This window comes from Hemitrygon akajei, chromosome 29 (genome assembly GCF_048418815.1).
Source record: "Hemitrygon akajei chromosome 29, sHemAka1.3, whole genome shotgun sequence".
NCBI classification, from domain to species: Eukaryota; Metazoa; Chordata; class Chondrichthyes; order Myliobatiformes; family Dasyatidae; genus Hemitrygon; species Hemitrygon akajei.
In genome coordinates this window covers 41,121,463-41,140,036 of record NC_133152.1, presented here as the reverse complement: position 1 = coordinate 41,140,036, position 18,574 = coordinate 41,121,463, and the positions used below count along the sequence as shown (strand labels likewise).

At 40.9% G+C, this 18,574-nt stretch overlaps 1 protein-coding gene across 4 annotated transcripts in view; it reads left to right on the top strand.

The window, feature by feature from the left end:
- Positions 1–18,334, top strand: part of cenps (centromere protein S) — a 59,911-nt gene extending 41,577 nt beyond the window's left edge. The window contains exon 5 of one of the 4 annotated variants that reach the window (XM_073032211.1): positions 17,512–18,334. In XM_073032211.1, coding sequence (XP_072888312.1) covers positions 17,512–17,727 — 216 coding nt within the window. In that variant the 3' untranslated portion in view covers positions 17,728–18,334. Of the gene's footprint in view, positions 1–16,213; positions 16,398–17,511 lie in introns of those variants that run through there. The other 3 variants (XM_073032213.1, XM_073032214.1, XM_073032215.1) reach the window with 3 other exon arrangements.
- Positions 18,335–18,574: the final 240 nt, after the last annotated feature.

Sequence of the window (18,574 nt, the reverse complement as noted above, 5' to 3'; positions counted from 1 at the left end):
ATTGACGACGTATATTATCTATGTTTGCATTGATATTATTTTTGTGTATTTTTATCAATAAATACTGTTAAAAATAGTACCATCAGACTTCAACAGACCTCTCTATCTTTGCTGGTAAGTGACCCAGTTACGGGGTACGTAACAATTGGGGGCTCGTCCGGGATTTGACACAGAATTGGGAGGCCAGTGAATCGGGCTTGTAAGTCCAAACTTGGATCTGGTTATGCGGGTAGCCAGACGGGAAACCAGCAAAGATGGATGTGGATGAATTTATAGAAAACCCGACTCTAGAGGCGCTAGAGGAAGCCACCAAATCAGACTTGATAAATCTGGCGAAAGGGCTAAACCTCGCAGAGGTGAGGTTGTCCATGAAAAAGCGGGAGGTGCGAAGGGCAATAACTCAATATTATATTGAGAAGAATGTGTTTGCAGCTGAGGTATTGGAAAATATCCCTGAAAAGGTACCAGCTAGTGGGACGGCTCAGTTAGAGTTGGAGAAATTAAGGTTGGAACATCCAATTAAGTTAAAGCAACTGGAAGCAGCTGAGAAAGAGAAGGAGAGAGAGTATGGGGAGGCAGAGAAACAGAGGAAACATGACTTGGAGATGGAGAAGTTAAGGCAAGAGCGAAGAGATCAAGGGTCAGACCGAGAGGAGCGGTTTAATGTTAGTCGGGAGTTGAGGTTAGTACCTCCGTTTGAGGAGACGGATGTTGATAGTTATTTCTTGCTTTTTGAGAAGGTGGCAGTGAATCAGAAGTGGCCCAGAGATCAGTGGGTGGCGCTGTTACAAAGTGTGTTAAAAGGGAAGGCACAACAAACATATACGGCATTGTCCATGGAGGAGGAAGAGGCGGAGAGTTATGACAAAGTGAAAGCGGCCATTCTCCGGAGTTATGAATTAGTACCTGAAGCGTATAGACAAAAGTTCAGAAATTTAAAGAAAGGGTGGAATCAGACGTATACTGAGTTTGCCTATGTGAAGGGTGTGCTCTTGGACCGTTGGTGCACAGCAGAGATAGTGGAAGAGGATTTTTGGCGTCTCAGGGAGTTAATTCTGACTGAGGAATTTAAAAGTTGTGTTTCGGAGGATATCCGGATGCATTTGAATGAGAAGCCGAATGAGTCCATCTCAGACTTTGCTAGGTTCGCAGGTGAATATGCCCTAGCCCACAAGACAAAGTTTCCCTCGAATAAAAGTTACCAGAGAGACAGTGGGAACGATAGAGAAAGCCCGCGGGCTGAGGCAGAGGTCCCGCAGGGAGCTAGTGGTAAGATTGAGGGGGAAAGGCAAGATGGCCAGAGATTTCCAGGCTTGACCTGTTTTAATTGTGGAAAGGGGGGACATATTGCATCTAGGTGCTTTGCTCCGAGGAAGGAGACAGGAAAAGGGAAAGCCGTGGTCCCTATCGGATGTGCCGTGGTAATCAGTAAATTGACAAGAGAGCCCCGGGTAGACAGAGTACGAGAAGGGTCTGAGACTTGTATGTCAAACGGAACCGTGTCTGTAAGGGAGGGAGACACACCAGTTCCAGTACGGATCTGGAGAGACACGGGGGCTGAACTATCATTGATTAGCAGTAAGGTACTAGATTTTGGTCGCAAGACGGGAATGGTAGCTGTGAAAGGAATAGGAAAAGGGATGGAAATGGTGCCCTTGCATAGGGTCATTATGAATTGTGAGCTAGTCTCTGGACCAGTTGAAATGGGGGTGCGATCAGAATTTCCGAGAACTGACGCGGACGTCCTTCTGGGTAATGATTTAGCCGGTGGTAAGGTTTGGGCAGCAATGACGCTGACAAGACAGCCTGTGAGTGTTGAGGCTCCGCCCCTAGATTTCAAGGTCTATTCCGCATGCGCGGTCACTCGCAGCATGTCGCGAAAGGCAGCTGAGACAGAGAGCAGTTTAAATCCGGCCAGTATCGATTTGGCCGAGACGTTTTTACCGACCCTGTACCAGGAGGGTGGGAAAACGGAGAATAGGAAAGTGAAAGAGAGTAAGGGAGAGGGGGTGGACCTGCCCTTAGCGAGGAGAAAAGTTCTAGAGGCACGAAATAAAGATGAGAAACAGATAGAGCTGTTAAAAGGTCCAGAGTTGGACATGGATGATCTGTCTGGTTTGACAGAACTGTTTGAAGAAGTTGAAAATTCTAAAGGTGTTCCCGATAAGGAAATGAGGGCAGTCCTAGATGAGAAGGATGCCATTACCTTGAAGAAGTCTGCTGGGTTGGCAGATGAGGTTGTTTCAGCCCGCGGGGTTGAGTTTACTCCGGAAGGGAGTTGCCCAGAGAGTAGCTGGGAGAATCAGGGGAATTTAGAATTTGGACCGGGTACGGGTATTGAAAGCCTGGAAGAGGCAAATGTCCTGTTTGAGTGTGTCCAAGATGTGGATGCACGTGGTACTGAACCTAGTAATGGAGCTCAGAAAAAGTCTGAGGTATTTGATTCAGTTAAAAAGGAATGCAGTCCTTGTGGGTCAGATAGACTTGGTTCAGTGAAGAAAGGGTTAACCTTGGTAATAGTGGGAAGTGAGAGTTCCCAGGTGTTTGTGCTCGAAGGTGTGTTAAAAGTTAGTGGGGAGATGAATATTATTATTGAAGGAAAAGGGAAATATGTAGTTCCCAAATTGAATGAAGAAAATTTAAAGGCTGGACTGATATCAAAGGCAGCCACCAGGCTACAGAGACAATGGCGTGGTACCACAAAGCCTGTGAATCAATTACAGGTTGAGTTGGAAGGTAACAGGGCCCCACACGCTATTGTTATTCCAGAGTGTGGTGTGAAAAGGCAGAATTTGAAATGCTGTTTGAACAAAGAGTTTGAACTGAAAACTAATAGCCTGAAGGGTCCTGAAGAGAAAACTAGCAACTTGCGTAAAATTAAAGAATTGGGTGGAAATTCAGAAGATGGTCTAAGTTTGGGACACATTGTTGATAAAATAACTCCTATGGAAGGAGTGGACGAAAACCTATTTCGTCAGGGTGCACAAGCTCCCCACGTGGGAGTTAACTGTAAAAGAGGCGAGGGTTAATGGGGACGCCATTTTTAAATAGCAGAAGCCGGTTTTACGGGATTTCGACAAAGCAAGTGAATAATAAAGGCAACCCCATGGAAGCCTGCCTGTTAAGTTTGAAAGCAACATAAAGATTAGTATTTGCATGAACTTTTGTAGTATACACGTAAGCTAAGATCACAACTCTTTAGTTTTGTTTGCCGAAGGAATGAAAAAAAAATAGGTGGTTATTAAATTGGAGTCTGATGCTACAAGACTTTAGTAAGGTACAAGATGTTAAGATATTAAAGGAAGTGACAATGTAATCAATAACCATCTAGATACTGAATTGAATGTATAACTGTATTACTCTGTAGTGAAAAAAAAAACTTTTGTATGGTGTTAGATTCTAACATCCTGTAAGACTCTGTATTACTTCGTTTTTTTCCGATGGTTAAAAAACGCGTTGAAGAAAGGGGGTGTTACGCCTGTGCTCCCCCCCTCCTTTTCGAGAATCACAAGATCGCTATTAAGTCAGGTCAGGAGACCCAGGAAATGAGAGAAAGACATGCAGAATCCACAAAGAGGTTGGAATGTCCTAGCCCCTCGGCGATACAAAGCCACGGAACAGGTCATTGTCTTTTGGAGACGGAATTGTGTATTGAGTACTGTACTTCATGGAAAGCCCTCAGGCAATGTGGGCTGGTTAGGGGGATGGCATCATTCCACCCTGATTGACATCTGAGACCCTGTGAGTCAGGATAAAAGAGGGTCTGTGGGAACAGCCCTACAGACGCACCAGAAGAAACGCTCGAAATCCTGTAACAGCGTAATAGTGAAAGCCAGTGGAAAGCCACGTGCGTCCTTTTCCATTTGCCTCGGAATTGGTGGGCCTTGCCACAGGAGAACGGCTTTAGCTAACAACAAAGGGGAAATCAGCCCCCAACGACTCTCGAAGGATTGACATCATAAAAGGAATGGGCAAGTTAAACATCCGTCTTTCTCTCCAACCAAAAGCTGCAGTTTGAATGAACTTGAGTGACTTTTATATTTCCATCGGACAATACATTATCCCCTAGACAACGATAGAGCTATTTCTTATTGATTATTATTATACCCGCGCTTTTAGATTTAGTATTGACGACGTATATTATCTGTATGTTTGCATTGATATTATTTTTGTGTATTTTTATCAATTATTACTGTTAAAAATAGTACCATCAGACTTCAACGGACCTCTCTATCTTTGCTGGTAAGTGACCCAGTTACGGGGTACGTAACAGAAGTATGTAGACAAAAGTAAATCCACAATTCCTTGACCTCAAAGCTAAGGTTATTTTTTTGTCATGAGACATTTAAGATATGAGATATTCAACATTTAAGAGAAATTTGGAGAGGTACATGGATGGGAGGGGTATGGAGGTCTATTGTCTGGGTGCAGGTCAATGGGATTAGGGGTTCAGCATAGACTCGGTGGACCCAAGGGCCTATTTCTGTGCTGCTGTGTTGTAGTGTTCTATGACTCTTTGACTCTGTATTCTGAACCTTGTTATGACTATACATCAAGCAGCGGATTTGGTTAAATATCTCTTAACAGCTCTAAATATATTACAGCATTTTACTGTCTGGCCATGTTGTGTATGAATGCCTGGAATTCCAAAAACCTGAAGCTTCCTGTTTTATTAGTACAAAGGTTTATTTTGTAGTTGAACCTTCAGAATTTTAAACCTCAAATGAAATTTCAGAGTAATAGTGATGAAATTTATGTTTGTGATGTTGAATCTGCTCTTCTGTTAAATATGGTGTAAATCTCTATCATTGGTGCAATTAATTTGACATATTGATATAGATTTATTCCTGAGTGAAGTCTCAAGTGACCAGAAATGAAGACACACCAAATGGATTTGTATTTTTCATATAGACTCAATAGCTTTGTGAGCTAGAACGCTGCTCTTTCATTAATACATCTTTGTTGAAATTCAGCTGAAGGATTTGAGAACATAGACTTTAATCTCTAGCAGCAATAAGAATCCATTTGAAGTGAGTTTGAAAGGTCTTGACCCAATTCCCAGTTGGCGTCAGTTCACAATACAGTTCTCCATCATTCAGCACTAATTAGCACAAGGACACATAGCATCTGGAGTGGGAAATGGAAAGATGATAATGGTTCCTTAGAGAGCAGTCTGGCATTTAACTGGCACTCAGCTTGTGTGCTCACCTGGAGTATCCTTGAACATCAGATCTAACAATTTGCTTGCCAGATCTGTCATAGTGTTGCATTTGTGTGTGGTTCAGAAGTATGATTAACACAGAATAGAATCACAAACGAACAACAGTGAATAAGCAAAATAATGCTGTTTTATTTGATTGATCAAATGGAGGAGGCGGAGATTCAGTTTTCAGATTTCCGAAAGTAATGTTAATTTGCTTTGAATTCACCTCAATATGTTGATTTACAGAATTAAATTTTGTACTTAAAAGGTCAAACCATATAAAGCACAGTGCAAAAGTTCAAAGTAATCAAAAGTACGTATATGTTACCATATCGTAAACACAAACAATTCTGTAGATGCTGGAAATCTAAAGCACCATATGCAAAATGCTGAAGGAACTCAGCAGATCAGGCAGCATCCATGGAAATAAATAAACAGTCAACGTTTTGGACCAAGACCCTTCTTCAGGACTGGAAAGGAAGGGGAAGACGCCAGACTAAAAAGGTGAGGGTAGGGGAAGAAGGGCTAGCTGGAAGATGATAGGTGAAACTAGGTGGGTAGGAAAGGTAAAGGGCTGGACACTAATGAATCTGATAGGAGAGGAGAGTGGACCATAGGAGAAAGGGAAGAAGGAGGGACACCAGTGGGAAGTGATAGGCGAAAGGAGATAAGAGGCCAAAGTGTGGAAAACAAGGAGGAGGAAAGGGGAGGGAATTTTTAAAAAAGAAGTAGAAATCGATATTCATGCCATCAGGTTGGAAACTTCCCAGGCAGAATATAAAGTTTTGCTCCTGCACACTGAGAGTGGCCTCATCTTGGACTGACATGATGGAATAGGAATTGGAATAAAAATGTTTGAAGTTCAGCTTTTGGTGAATGGAGCGTAGGTGCTCAATGAAGCAGTTCCCCAATTTATGATGGGTCACCAATGTAAAGGAGGTCATATCGGGAGCACCGGACACAATAGGTGAACCCAGCAGATTCACAGGCGGAGTGTTGTTTCACATTGATGGACTATTTGGGGCCCTGAATGGAGATGAGGGAGGAGATGAATGGGCAGATATATCACTTTGGCTGCTTGCAGAGGTAAGTACCGGGAGGGAGATTAGTGGAAGAAGGATGAATAGACATAAAGGGAGTGATCCTAGCAGAAATAGATTTCTTCTTTGGGTAAAAAAAAAATTATTCCCCTCCCCCTTTCCTCTTCTTCTTTTCCCCATTGTGGCCTCATCACCTGGTGCCCCTTCTCCTTCCCTTTCTCCTATGATCCACTCTCCTTCCCTATCAGATTCCTTCCTTCCCAGCCCTTTACCTTTCCTACCCACCTGGCTTCACCTATTACCTTCTAGTTAGTCCCTCTTCCTCTCCCCCTACCTTTTTATTCTGGCATCTTCCCCCTTCCCTTTCAGTCCTGAAGAAGGGTCTCAGCCCAAAATGTCGACAGTTTCCAAAGATGCTGTCTGACCTGATGACATCCCCCAGTATTTTCTGTTGTTACCATATACCACCTTGAGATTCATTTTCTTGTGGGCTTTCCCAGTAGAACAAAGAAATACAATAGAATCAATGAGTAACTACATACAAACAATGACCAACAAACAACCAATGTGGAAAAGAAGATGAGTTGTGCAAATACAAAGTAATAATAATAAATAATACTGAGAACATGAGTAGTAGAGTCCTTGAAAGTGAGTCCATAGGTTGTGGAATCAGTTCAGTGTTGGGGTGAGTGAGTTTATCCATGCTGGTTCAGGGGCCTGATGGTTGTAGGGTAATAATTGTTGATGAGGGCCTATGGCTCCTGTCCCTCCTTCCCGATAGCTGGTACAAGAAGAGAGCATGGCCTAGATGGTGGGGGTCCTTGATGATGGATCAAGCTGCCTACAGATGTAAAGTTAGTTGATCCTTAACATCAATGGGATGGATGTATTACTAGCATACAGTACTTTGTAATGCCAAAGTGTTGTAAAGACTGGATTTCTTGTGTGTCTAGTTTGAAGAATATGAATGTTTCTTCTTGGAACAATCCAAAAGGGTTGAGGATTGCTTTCTTCCAGTTTTGTGAGTTATGAGATGATTGAAGAGGCCTAAGCAGGACCAAAGACCACAAGTGGGACAGCAGGTCCATGATGGGGCAGGGAGGTGGGTTGTTGAGTTCTTTGGGAGTTGTGCTCAGTGGTGGGGAGGGCTTTTTCTGTGATGGATTCACCACTTCTTGTAAGTTTTTCTGTTTGTGGGTGTAGGTGTTTCCATACCAGTCTGTGATGAAACCAGTCAGGATACTCTCCACTGTACATCTTTGTCAAAGTTTTACATGACATAGAGATTCTGTGAAACACAATTTAAATTTTAGTAGTAAGTTTAATGTTATGGTATGTCACATCTGGAATTATTTCCAGGTAGCGGACGATTTCCTTACATGCCGCTCTGACATATTGGGAAATCGCATACCAGGCAAGTTACAGCAGTGGTTTGCCATTGCCTTCTGCCGGGTGAGTTTTTATAAGAGATCACCAGCTCTTAACGGGAGCTGGCTGGACTCAAACTCAGGACCTCTCACCCCAAAGTCCTGCGCTGATGCCACTACGCCACCAGCCGGCCTTTGAACGTCTACAACATTGAAAATATTCAAGTGGCTCAATTTAATTTCAGAGAATGTATACAGTACTCAACCTGAAATTCTTAACTCTTTGCAGACACCCATGAAATAAGAAGCTTAAAGAGCGAAAGACAGAAACATCAGAACCCCAACACACCCCTTCCCCCTACCACAGACAAGCAGCAACAGAAGCATCAACCCTCACCCAACCCCTTCAAGCACTTTGAAGGATTTCTGTAGGACTTGATGATTAGGAAAGTCCTGAATTACTCAGGACCTCATGATTAAGTTAGGAGACATCAACACAAGATCAAATCAAGGTAATAGAGGTGTAGCAGATAGCCAGCCATTGCCATCATTTTTCAGTGGTACTAATACAAGATCAAAAATCACGTTCTTTTAAGACTTTTTGTTCCACTAATAGCTGCAGTTACTGCTCAAAGGGGACAATAACTTTGTTCCTGTGAAATGATTTATTTTCAATCACATTCATCTTTAATGGGAAAGTAAATTGAATTATTTGGCAAATGTCATATTGCTACTTAAGAAAAATGAGCTTTCATTTTTGTGTGCATTGCTTTCATTTAAGGCTTTAGTGAATTGATGATTATAAAGTTTCCAGACGAGCAGTAGCCTCCAAGAGGACCACAAACCTGTCGTAGGTTTTGGTGGCCAGCGTCCCTCAATGACCCGGAGATCTATGTAGGCTGGAGTCAGGGCTTTACACTTTGGCTCTTTGTCACCCATGCCAAACAGTTCAAAGTTTAGAGAACAGACTAAGAGTGGTCCACCAGTCCTCCAGATTTGAGGATTCAGCTCAGGGCTAACAAATCTGACTGGTTTAAAAAAAATTATTACAGAAATGGCAGTAAAAATCCTCCTACATCTGAGTGTAATGGTATTTCTGAGTTTCCATCCAGAACTTGCATGACTGACAGTAGTGAAATCCAAGCTACACGATGGAAGAAGCCCTGAACATCACAAAAGATAGAGGACCTTCATTGCTGCCTGAAACACCAGCAGCATAACAGGCATAAGAGAGGTGCAGTGAGTACAAGTGTAGATGGGCACCAAATAGCGATGGAGCCTCGGTTTAAATGCCTTGTTTAACACACGCAAAATGCTGGAGGAACGCAGTAGGCCAGGCAGCATCTAGGAAAAGATTATAGCCGACGTTTTGGCCTGAAATGTCAAGTGTGCTCTTTTCCTAGATGCTGCCTGGCCTGCTGAGTTCCTCCAACATTTTGTGTGTGTTGCTCAGATTTCCAGCATATGCAGATTTTCTCATGTTTGTGATTAAGTATCTTATTATTCAAATGGTTCCTGATGGTGTAGAAGGACACTCCAAGTAAACCCACTTAAAGCAGAATTGTTCACTTAAAGTCTTAAAAGCCAGTTTCACAATCACATTAGTGAGACTTTTTGTTTATTGGTGAGACTTTGGCTTAATGTGAGAAAAAAGTATAAAATAACAGGAAAAACTCATTGTAATTCTGCTGTACTGTCACTATGTCACAAGGCTTCCTGAATGACTTTCCTGTTATACAGTTAATAATGCAGAAGAATTCCTTTGGATTTATCTGGCTGCCTTAATGAAAAGGGTTAGAAGATGCACAGGAGGAACATGTGTGTTTAATTCATTGTGGGATTGGAATTAATAAAGTTAGATTATAATTTTGATCTGAATCTTGTATTTAATTGGATAAAGGAATCTTAATATTTTTTAATGGAGGTAATAACACACCTTGCACAGTTGTGTTAGAGAGGTTAGTGCTTAATATAAAATCTCTAACTGTACATAGCTTCACTGATTTACAGTGTGGATAGTCGCAGTACAATTAACTATCCACACGATCAATGCCTCTCATCATCTTGTACACCTCTATCAGGTCACCTCTCATCCACCGTTGCTCCAAGAAGAAAAGGCCGAGTTCACTCAACCTATCCTCGTAAGGCATGCTCCCCAATCCAGGGAACATCCTCGTAAATCTCCTCTGCACCCTTTCTATGGCTTCCACATTCTTCCTGTAGTGAGGCGACCAGAACTGAGCACAGTACTTCCAAGTGGGGTCTGACCAGGGTCCTACGTAGCTGCAACATTACCTCTCGGCTCCTAAATTCAATTCCACGATTGATGAAGGCCAATACACTGTACACCTTCTTAACCACAGAGTCAACCTGTGCAGCTGCATTGAGCGTCCTATGGACTTGGACCCCAAGATCCCTCTGACCCTCCCCACTGCCAAGAGTCTTACCATTAATACTATATTCTGCCATCATATTTGACCTACCAAAATGAACCACTTCACACTTATCTGGGTTGAACTCCATCTGCCACTTCTCAGCCCAGTTTTGCATCCTATCAATGTCCCGCTGTAACCTCTGACAGCCCTCCACACTATCCACAACACCTCCAACCTTTGTGTCATCAGCAAACTCCATCCCTCCACTTCCTCATCCAGGTCATTTATAAAAATCACGAAGAGTAAGGGTCTCAGAACAGATCCCTGAGGCACACCACTGGCGTCCGAATATGACCCGTCTACAATCACTCTTTGCCTTCTGTGGGCAAGCCAGTACTGGATCCACAAAACAATGTCCCCTTGGATCCCATGCCTCCTTACTTTCTCAATAAGCCTTGCATGGGGTACCTTATCAAATGCCTTGCTGAAATCCATATACATTACATCCACTGCTCTTCCTTCATCACAGCAGTAAATTTAGTAAATGACTACCGTATCTAAATCTGTTCTAGTGATGATGGATAAGGAATAAGTATTGTGAGGATTATGTATTGTTACACAACGAGATCTAGGTGTTCTTGTACATCAGACAATGAAAGCAAGCATGCAGGTACAGCAGGCAGTGAAGAAAGCTAATGGCATGCTGGCCTTTATAACAAGAGGAATTGAGTATAGGAGTAAAGAGGTCCTTCTGCAGCTGTACAGGGCCCTGGTGAGACCCCACCTGGAGTATTGTGTGCAGTTTTGGTCTCCAAATTTGAGGAAGGACATTCTTGCTATTGAGGGAGTGCAGCGTAGGTTCACAAGGTTAATTCCCGGAATGGCGGAACTGTCATATGTTGAAAGATTGGAGAGACTGGGCTTGTATACACTGGAATTTAGAAGGATGAGAGGGGATCTGATTGAGACATACAAGATTATTAAGGGATTGGACATGCTGGAGGCAGGAAGCATGTTCCTGCTGATGGGTGAGTCCAGAACTAGAGGCCACAGTTTAAGAATAAGGGGTAGGCCATTTAGAACTGAGATGCGGAAAAACTTTTTCACCCAGAGAGTGGTGGATATGTGGAATGCTCTGCCCCAGAAGGCAGTGGAGGCCAAGTCTCTGGATGCATTCAAGAGAGAGTTAGATAGAGCTCTTATAGATAGTGGGGTCAAGGGATATGGAGAGAGGGCAGGAACGGGGTACAGATTGTGTATGATCAGCCATGATCACAGTGAATGGCGGTGCTGGCTAGAAGGGCCAAATGGCCTACTCCTGCACCTATTGTCTATATGGTATACTGACATATGTTGTGAAACTTGTTGCTTTCTGGCAACAAATACAGTGCAAGACAAAGGATTTACTAGAGAATGAAATCCAGCTAGTTCTAGTCTAGGGGCATGAAAGGTAATTTCTAACATAACAAGCACTCGTTAGGTTGAATGTTATTTAATTTCTGGTTAAGGTGGCACTACTGATCATGTGCAACAGTTTCTGGTAGTCAAAAATATAAGAAATATAAAAATATAAGAAATCCAACTAAAAAAATCACTAAAATTACCTTTTCTGTGGTAAATTGTGTTTAAAGTATTGCCACAAACAGTGAAGGAGCAAGCGATGGTGAGGCAAGTTTGTGTACCTGGCTGGAAGCCCAACAAGAGCTTATTCATGTTAATGCCTGCTTAAGCCCCCAACCAGGGTCATGTGAAGCTGTGGATGGTCGGATGAGTAGTTGGTGAATATCATAAGTCTTGGTTACGCAACTACTGTCGTCAGGCAGACAATCTCTGAGTAGTATTGATAATGGCTGGGGTCACCCGTTTTGTAAAGACACTGCCCAGAAGAAGGCAATGGCAAACCATTTCAGTAGGAAAATTTCCCAAGATAATCATAGTCATGGAAAGACCATGATTGCCCATGTCATACGAATAACGAATGAGCGATTGTTAAGTATCGGAAGAACTATCATTTATGTTTTATCTAGAACCAAAGTAGGTGATACCAGATGATTAAGAGACATTGAGTGAGCAGCCAGATACCCCTTTATTCTCCCCCCACCCGCCCCTGAGGGCAGAAATAGCCAATTTAATGTTACATACATTATTTTAAATACATTAACCATCAATTCTTTTAATCAAATAAAAGGCATAGATTAAGTGGGTAGCCATTGACTTTTTCCCAGGGCAGAGGGACAGCTCTATCAAGTCACCTCTCATTCTCCTTCACTCCAAAGAGAAAAGCCCTAGTTTGCTCAGCATATCCTCGCAATGCATTTATTATGTTATCCTCATAACATAAAAGCATTAGAAGCAGTAGTAGAAAACATTTCCACTTGACTCTCTCATGACAGTCAATAAGATAATGCTTCTATTCTTTTCCGCCTACTCCCCACATCCCTTGGTTTCTTCTAAGTCCAGAAACCTATTATTCATCTTGAGTATACTCAGTGATTGAACATTAACATCAAAGAATTCCAATGACTCATCATTGAAGGTTATTTTCTTAGCAATGCCAGTGATTCATTATGCTAAACATTTTCTAATGCAAATACAGACAATTTAATTTGATGCCAATTTCAGCTCTTACCTCTGTCAATTAGAGATGAATGTGTTTCCTTGCCATAATTATTTCTAATTCAACTTCTATCAAGTGAACTTTCTGTTTTATATTTGGTTTGAAAAGGCACTGCCTTGCCTTAAGTTAATAATCCTTCATTGCCTGTGTTAGTAGTGGTCAGTTAGGAGTCCTTCATCACTTCTCCCTTTCCAGTCCTGATAAAGACTTAATCCAAAACTGTTTAATCCCCTCCATAGATGCTGGCTGAGTTTCTCCAGTATTTAGTATGTGTTACTCAAGATTTTCAACATTTGGAGAATCTTTTGTGCTTCTGCATAGTTGGATGGGTTGGATGAGACACAAGGTAATGTCATCTATTCTCAGTTGAACGCAAAACGTTTGATGACAATACTTTTGTGGAAGAGCTACTAGTTAATCAATATTTATCTTTTGAAAATCCCTTAAATAATGGAAATAATATTGTCTGAGGGAGCTTGCTGTGCACAAATTAGCTGCTGTGTTTCTTACATTACAAAAATAACTACACCTCAAAAATATTTAGTAGGTTGTAAAACATTTTGGCACATCATGACAAAGATGTGGGCTGTTGTATGAAGATTTTTATCGATTGTATTTTCAAAAATAGTATTCTCTACCCGGTGGAATATTGATTGATCAAATCTGATCAGTTTGTTTTGCTCTGTTTTACAGATCCAAATAATTTTCTTCACTCTATTAAACTACTGGCACTGAAACAAGGGTGCCATTATGCCAAGCATTCCCTTAAAGCACTAAGTTTTTTCCTTTTCCTTTTAATAATGTTTACTGTGAATGATGTTTGCATCAAAGTACAAATTAGCACCTTTTTCTGCACAACAGACAACATTTCAACACCAATTAGTACCATAAGTGGTGCAATTTAAGAGCTGAAAGCAGAATGGACTGGAACAGGATGCTCCAAAGCTCCCTTGTTGGCTTCACATACAAAGAATCATAAATAGACTGTACATGTCTTCCCACAGTTTGTATACTTGTTTAAATGTGGATGCATGAGGGAGGAAAAAAGGACTGTTCTCAGAATGATATGGTATGGAATGCATAGAAAAGGCATGGAAGGTGATGGGGAGAAGGCAGGGGAGTGTGGTTGAGAGGGATAATAAACAGCCATAATGTAATGGTGGAGCAGAGTCGATGGCCAAATGGCATAATTATGTTGCTACGTTTTATGAACTTGAAGTTCAATCCAGTAGGTTGGTGCTATTCGAGGTGAAGCCTGTAGGTAACTCAAAGATTCAAAGTACATTTATTATCGAAGTATGTATGCAGTATACAAACCTGAGATTGGTCTTCCCACTTACAGCCACAAAACAAAGAAACAGCATGGAACCTGCTCAAGCAAATCATCAAACACCCAATGTACAAAAAGAAAACAAATCGTCCAAACGGCAAACTATGAGTACATAATGCACAGAACATTAAACGTCAAACCATAGAGCCTTGAAGCAGTCTAAGAATGTTCAGTTCAACTTAGCGCCATGTCAGTTCAATTTCATATAGGCCACAGAGCCAGTCAGCCCTGATCAAAGTCATCCTCAGAATATAGGGACTTCCATTGAGAATGGAGAAGAGGAATTCCTTTAGCCAGAGGGTGATGAATCTGTGGAATTCATTGCCACAGATGACTGTGGAAGCCAGGCCAATGGATATATTTAAGCCGGAGGTTGATATGTTCTTGATTAGTCAGGATGTGAAAGGTTACAGGACAAGGCAAAAGACTGGGGTTGAGAGGAAAGTGAATAAGCCATGATGAAATAGAGGAGCAGACTTGATGGCCTTGAAGGATCCATCATCCAGGTCATGTCCTCTTCTTGCTCCTATAGTCAACCTGAAGTCCCTCACTACTAGTTTCAGGAACGTGCCACAAAGACCCTCTTGTTCAACTATCGACTTGTCCCTGATTTTGTTTTATTGCACTAATGTCTCTCTTCTCTTCACTTTCTTGTGCATATAATTTATGTACAATTTATATTCTACAGTTGTCTGTACTTATGATGTTACTGCAAAAATGTTTTTCATTTTACCTGCACCTCACAGTAATTGTGCACAGGGCAAAGAACTCAGCTGGACTCAACCTGGTGTTATTGGGCCTATTATGTGGACCATATCATTTTGTATTCTGAGTAAGTGGTGAATCTGGACCAGATTCAGATACAATTATTACATTCAACCATTAGGAACAGTTATTACCTTACAACCATCAGGCTCCTGAACCAGCATGGATAATTTCTCTCACTTCAATTCTGAACTGATTCTACAACCTATGGACTCACTTCCAAGGACTCTATAACTCGTGTTTTCAGTATTATTTATTTATTACTTTATTTGTATCTGCACAACTTCTCTTGCACATAGGTTGTTTGTAAGTCAATGTATGTAATTATTTATTGATTCTATTGTATTTCTTTTTATGGACTCACTTTCAAGGACTCTACAAGTTAATGTTCTCAGTATTTATATTTGCACAGTTTGTCTTTTGCACATTGGTTATTTGTTAGACTTTGTATATTTTCATTGATTCTATTGTATTTCTTCTCTACTGTGAGAAAATTGGGGCAGCATGGTAGTGTGGTGGTTAGCAAAACTCTTTACAGTACCAGTATTTGTGTTCAATTTGCTCTGCTGTCTGGAAGGAGTTTGCACGTTCTCCCTGTGACGCCTGGGTTCCCTCCTGGTGCTCTGGTTTCTGCCCACAGTCCAAAGACGCACTGGTTCGTAAGTTAATTGTAAATTCGTAGGTCATTGTAAATTGTCCAGTGATTAGGCTAAGATTAAATTGGGGGATTGCTGGGCAGCAAGGCCTGAAGGGCCAGAAGGTCTACTCTGTGCTGTATAAGCAGGGTAAGCACATGGTAACATTCGTGTTCTTTGATAATAAATTTACTTTGATCTTTGAATCGGGTGGTTTGTTTCTGTAAACAGCACAGGGGGCACTCCGGTGAGACATTTGAGATTTGTAATTGCAAACCAGTGAAATGAGTGGTCAGTTGTGTAATTTACTTGATTTCAATTTGTGAAATTAATGATTGAGAAAGAAAACTATTTAAAGGTGTAATGTATAGAAAAAGTATCCTGGAAACCATCTAAGAAATTTTGAGTTTTATTTTGAGAAGGTCATATCCTGTAATTGATCTGCACAAGATGCTAGTAATGGCTCTTCCAGAGAATTATAATTTCTCAATTTTATAGTTTAGTTCACTTCTAATGAACTGCCTGATCAGAAACTAATTCCATGTTTATGACATTTAAAAGTATGTTTTTGTGTGTATGATTAGAAATGTCTCTGAATGGAAGCTATAAACCTCCTTAATAGGTAGTTCATTAAAATTGGGCTGCAATTTTAGTGAAGAATATTACAAACTTTCATCTATTTGTATCATAAATTTAAGAAACTTGAAGTGAAAAATGTAGTACAATTAGTCAGTTATGATGTCCCTCAATTACCATGTTTCCATTTACAATTAGATGAAGCTGTCACTCTTTATATACACTGAGCTTGCAGGCTTTTATTGGGTTAATGGTGCACATTGACTATTAAGCTGTGATTGTGTTCATTAATTTTTGTGCGTCAGTGTTTTGCTATAAAAGAGCTGGAGATAGTTTCTGTGGAATAGACTGAGGAGTTTGCCGTTCATTTAACATTTCAGAAGACTGAGCCCGAGCATGAAGTGGCTGGTGACAATCAGTGTGGTGTCTCTGCTGCTTCTCGTGGGTGTTGAGGGCACCGACCCACTGGAAGAGAGAATGAAGCTTCAGGTGAGCAGAATGAATACAGGTAGTTTGCCCAGATGATTGAATAGGAAGGCAGATGTGGAAATATTTGCAAGGGGAGTATTGAATTAAAATTGCTGGAAATACTAAGTGGGGAGATATGGGAAAAAAATCAAACCAGTAAAAGTTAAAGAGAGATTTTTTAAGGTATTGGTTTATTATTGTCACGTACTAAGATACAGTGAAAAGCTTGTCTTGCATACTGTTCATACAGATCATATCATTACACAGTGCATTGAGGTAGAATAACGTAAAACAATAACAATGCAGAATAAAGTGTAAAAGCTACCAAAAAAAGTGCATTGCAGGTAAACGATAATGTGCAAGATCATAACAAAGTAGATTGTGAGATCAAAAGTCCATTTTATCATACGAGATCTATTCTCAAGTATGATTATAGAGGGGTAAAAGCTGTTGTTGAGCCTGGTGGGACCTCCTTTTAGGCTTTTGTATCTTCTGCCTGATGAGAGAGCGGAGAAGAACGAATGAGTGAGATCTTTGATTATGCTGGCTGCTTTACTGAGGTAGTGAAGAGTATAGACATTCTGTGAAGAGGAGGCTAGTTCCTGTGATGTGCTGAGCTGTGTCCACACTTCTCTGCATTTCCTTGCGGTCACGTGTAGAATAGTCACAATACCGTGCCATAATGCATCCACACAGAATGCTTTCTGTAATGCATCAATTAAAATCATTAAGAGTTGATGGGGACATACCAAATGTTGTCTGTCTCCAGAGGAAGTAAAGGTATTGGGGAACTGAAGTATTTTGTTGGAGCAGAATAGAATGAATAGTTTTCAATAGCAAAATGCATATAAAAAGCATGAGTGGACAGGAAACACACTCATTTACCTTGGGAAAAATGCCGCATATGGTTTGAGTGAATAAGCCATGTTCACTACCAGCTAATCTGTTGAGGCAAATAGACAGGAAAAAAATTAGTTTTCTGTCAACATTCTGTCACTCAAACATTATGACTGTTTCTTTCTCTCCATAGATGTTTCCTCACCTGTTGAGTTCCTCTAGCATTTTGTGTGTATTTCTCAACATTTCTACCTTCTGCAGTATCTCTAAAGTTACTTTTCCTTTGTTTATCCCCAAGGAGTTGACCAAAAGTAAAAAGTCACTGATCTTGAAGCTGCTGGCTGGCTTGTTGGAGATTGATGATCATCTTTCTGAAAGTGGCTTTACGTATTCGAACACAGAAGAGGCAGAAGAGAGTTCACGAGAGGGGAGGTCAGTAGCTGGAGGAATCCCTCGGAGAGAGCAGAAAGCTCCCTGCAAACTGTTCTTTTGGAAGACTTTTTCACACTGTTAAGTACTAGCTTCTGGCTCGGTCTAAGCTGGTGTATTGGGAAAAAAAATGTTGTATCCTGTTAAACTTGTACATTAAAACTATCATGTTTTTGTATATTCCAACTACATTACAATTATTTACATGAAATGGTTATGATGCATTAATTAGACTTGATTTCAATACATTTTGCTTGCCTTTCACAATATATAAATTCATTGCTTCTGAGTGAGATGAAATCTGGATTAAACAATCAGTCTTATGAAGAGTTGGTATGTAATTTGGGTTACTGCCCTGATTATTTTCAGCAGAACACCTTTATGTTAACCTATGTCAAGGTGAGATTTGGTTTTACATCCCTTGTTATCAGAGGTCTTTGCTAACATTGAAGATCTATTTGAGAGGTGTAGCGTTCCTGAACTCAGCATAATCCGTTCCTTGATATAAAAAAAATCAGAAGAATGAGATGTAAGGCTTAGATATTCCAATATTTTACTCTGACTTGATAATGATGGATGAGCAGATTGCAATGATATTAGTGCAATGATGTTTCGGACATTCTTAGTGTCTACTTAATTGGAGGTATCTTATAAATAACATTAAAAAAATAAAGACCATTATTTACACTGCATATTATGTCCTTTTGTTCTTTTTTCTCTCGGTGGGCAGCAGTCAACATGGGGCTAATAAAAAGAAAAGAGGTTCAAGCGGATTGACCATTGTTGGAGTGGGGCATTGTTAGAGTGGTCTGGCTTTGGCTCAACAGGCTTAGGTGAGAATAGACTTGGGCAAGCACAGGCAAAGGTTCTAAATAAGTAAAGTTTTTAGTAAGTTTTTTACTTACTATAGGATGGATCTGTAGGTATTGGTA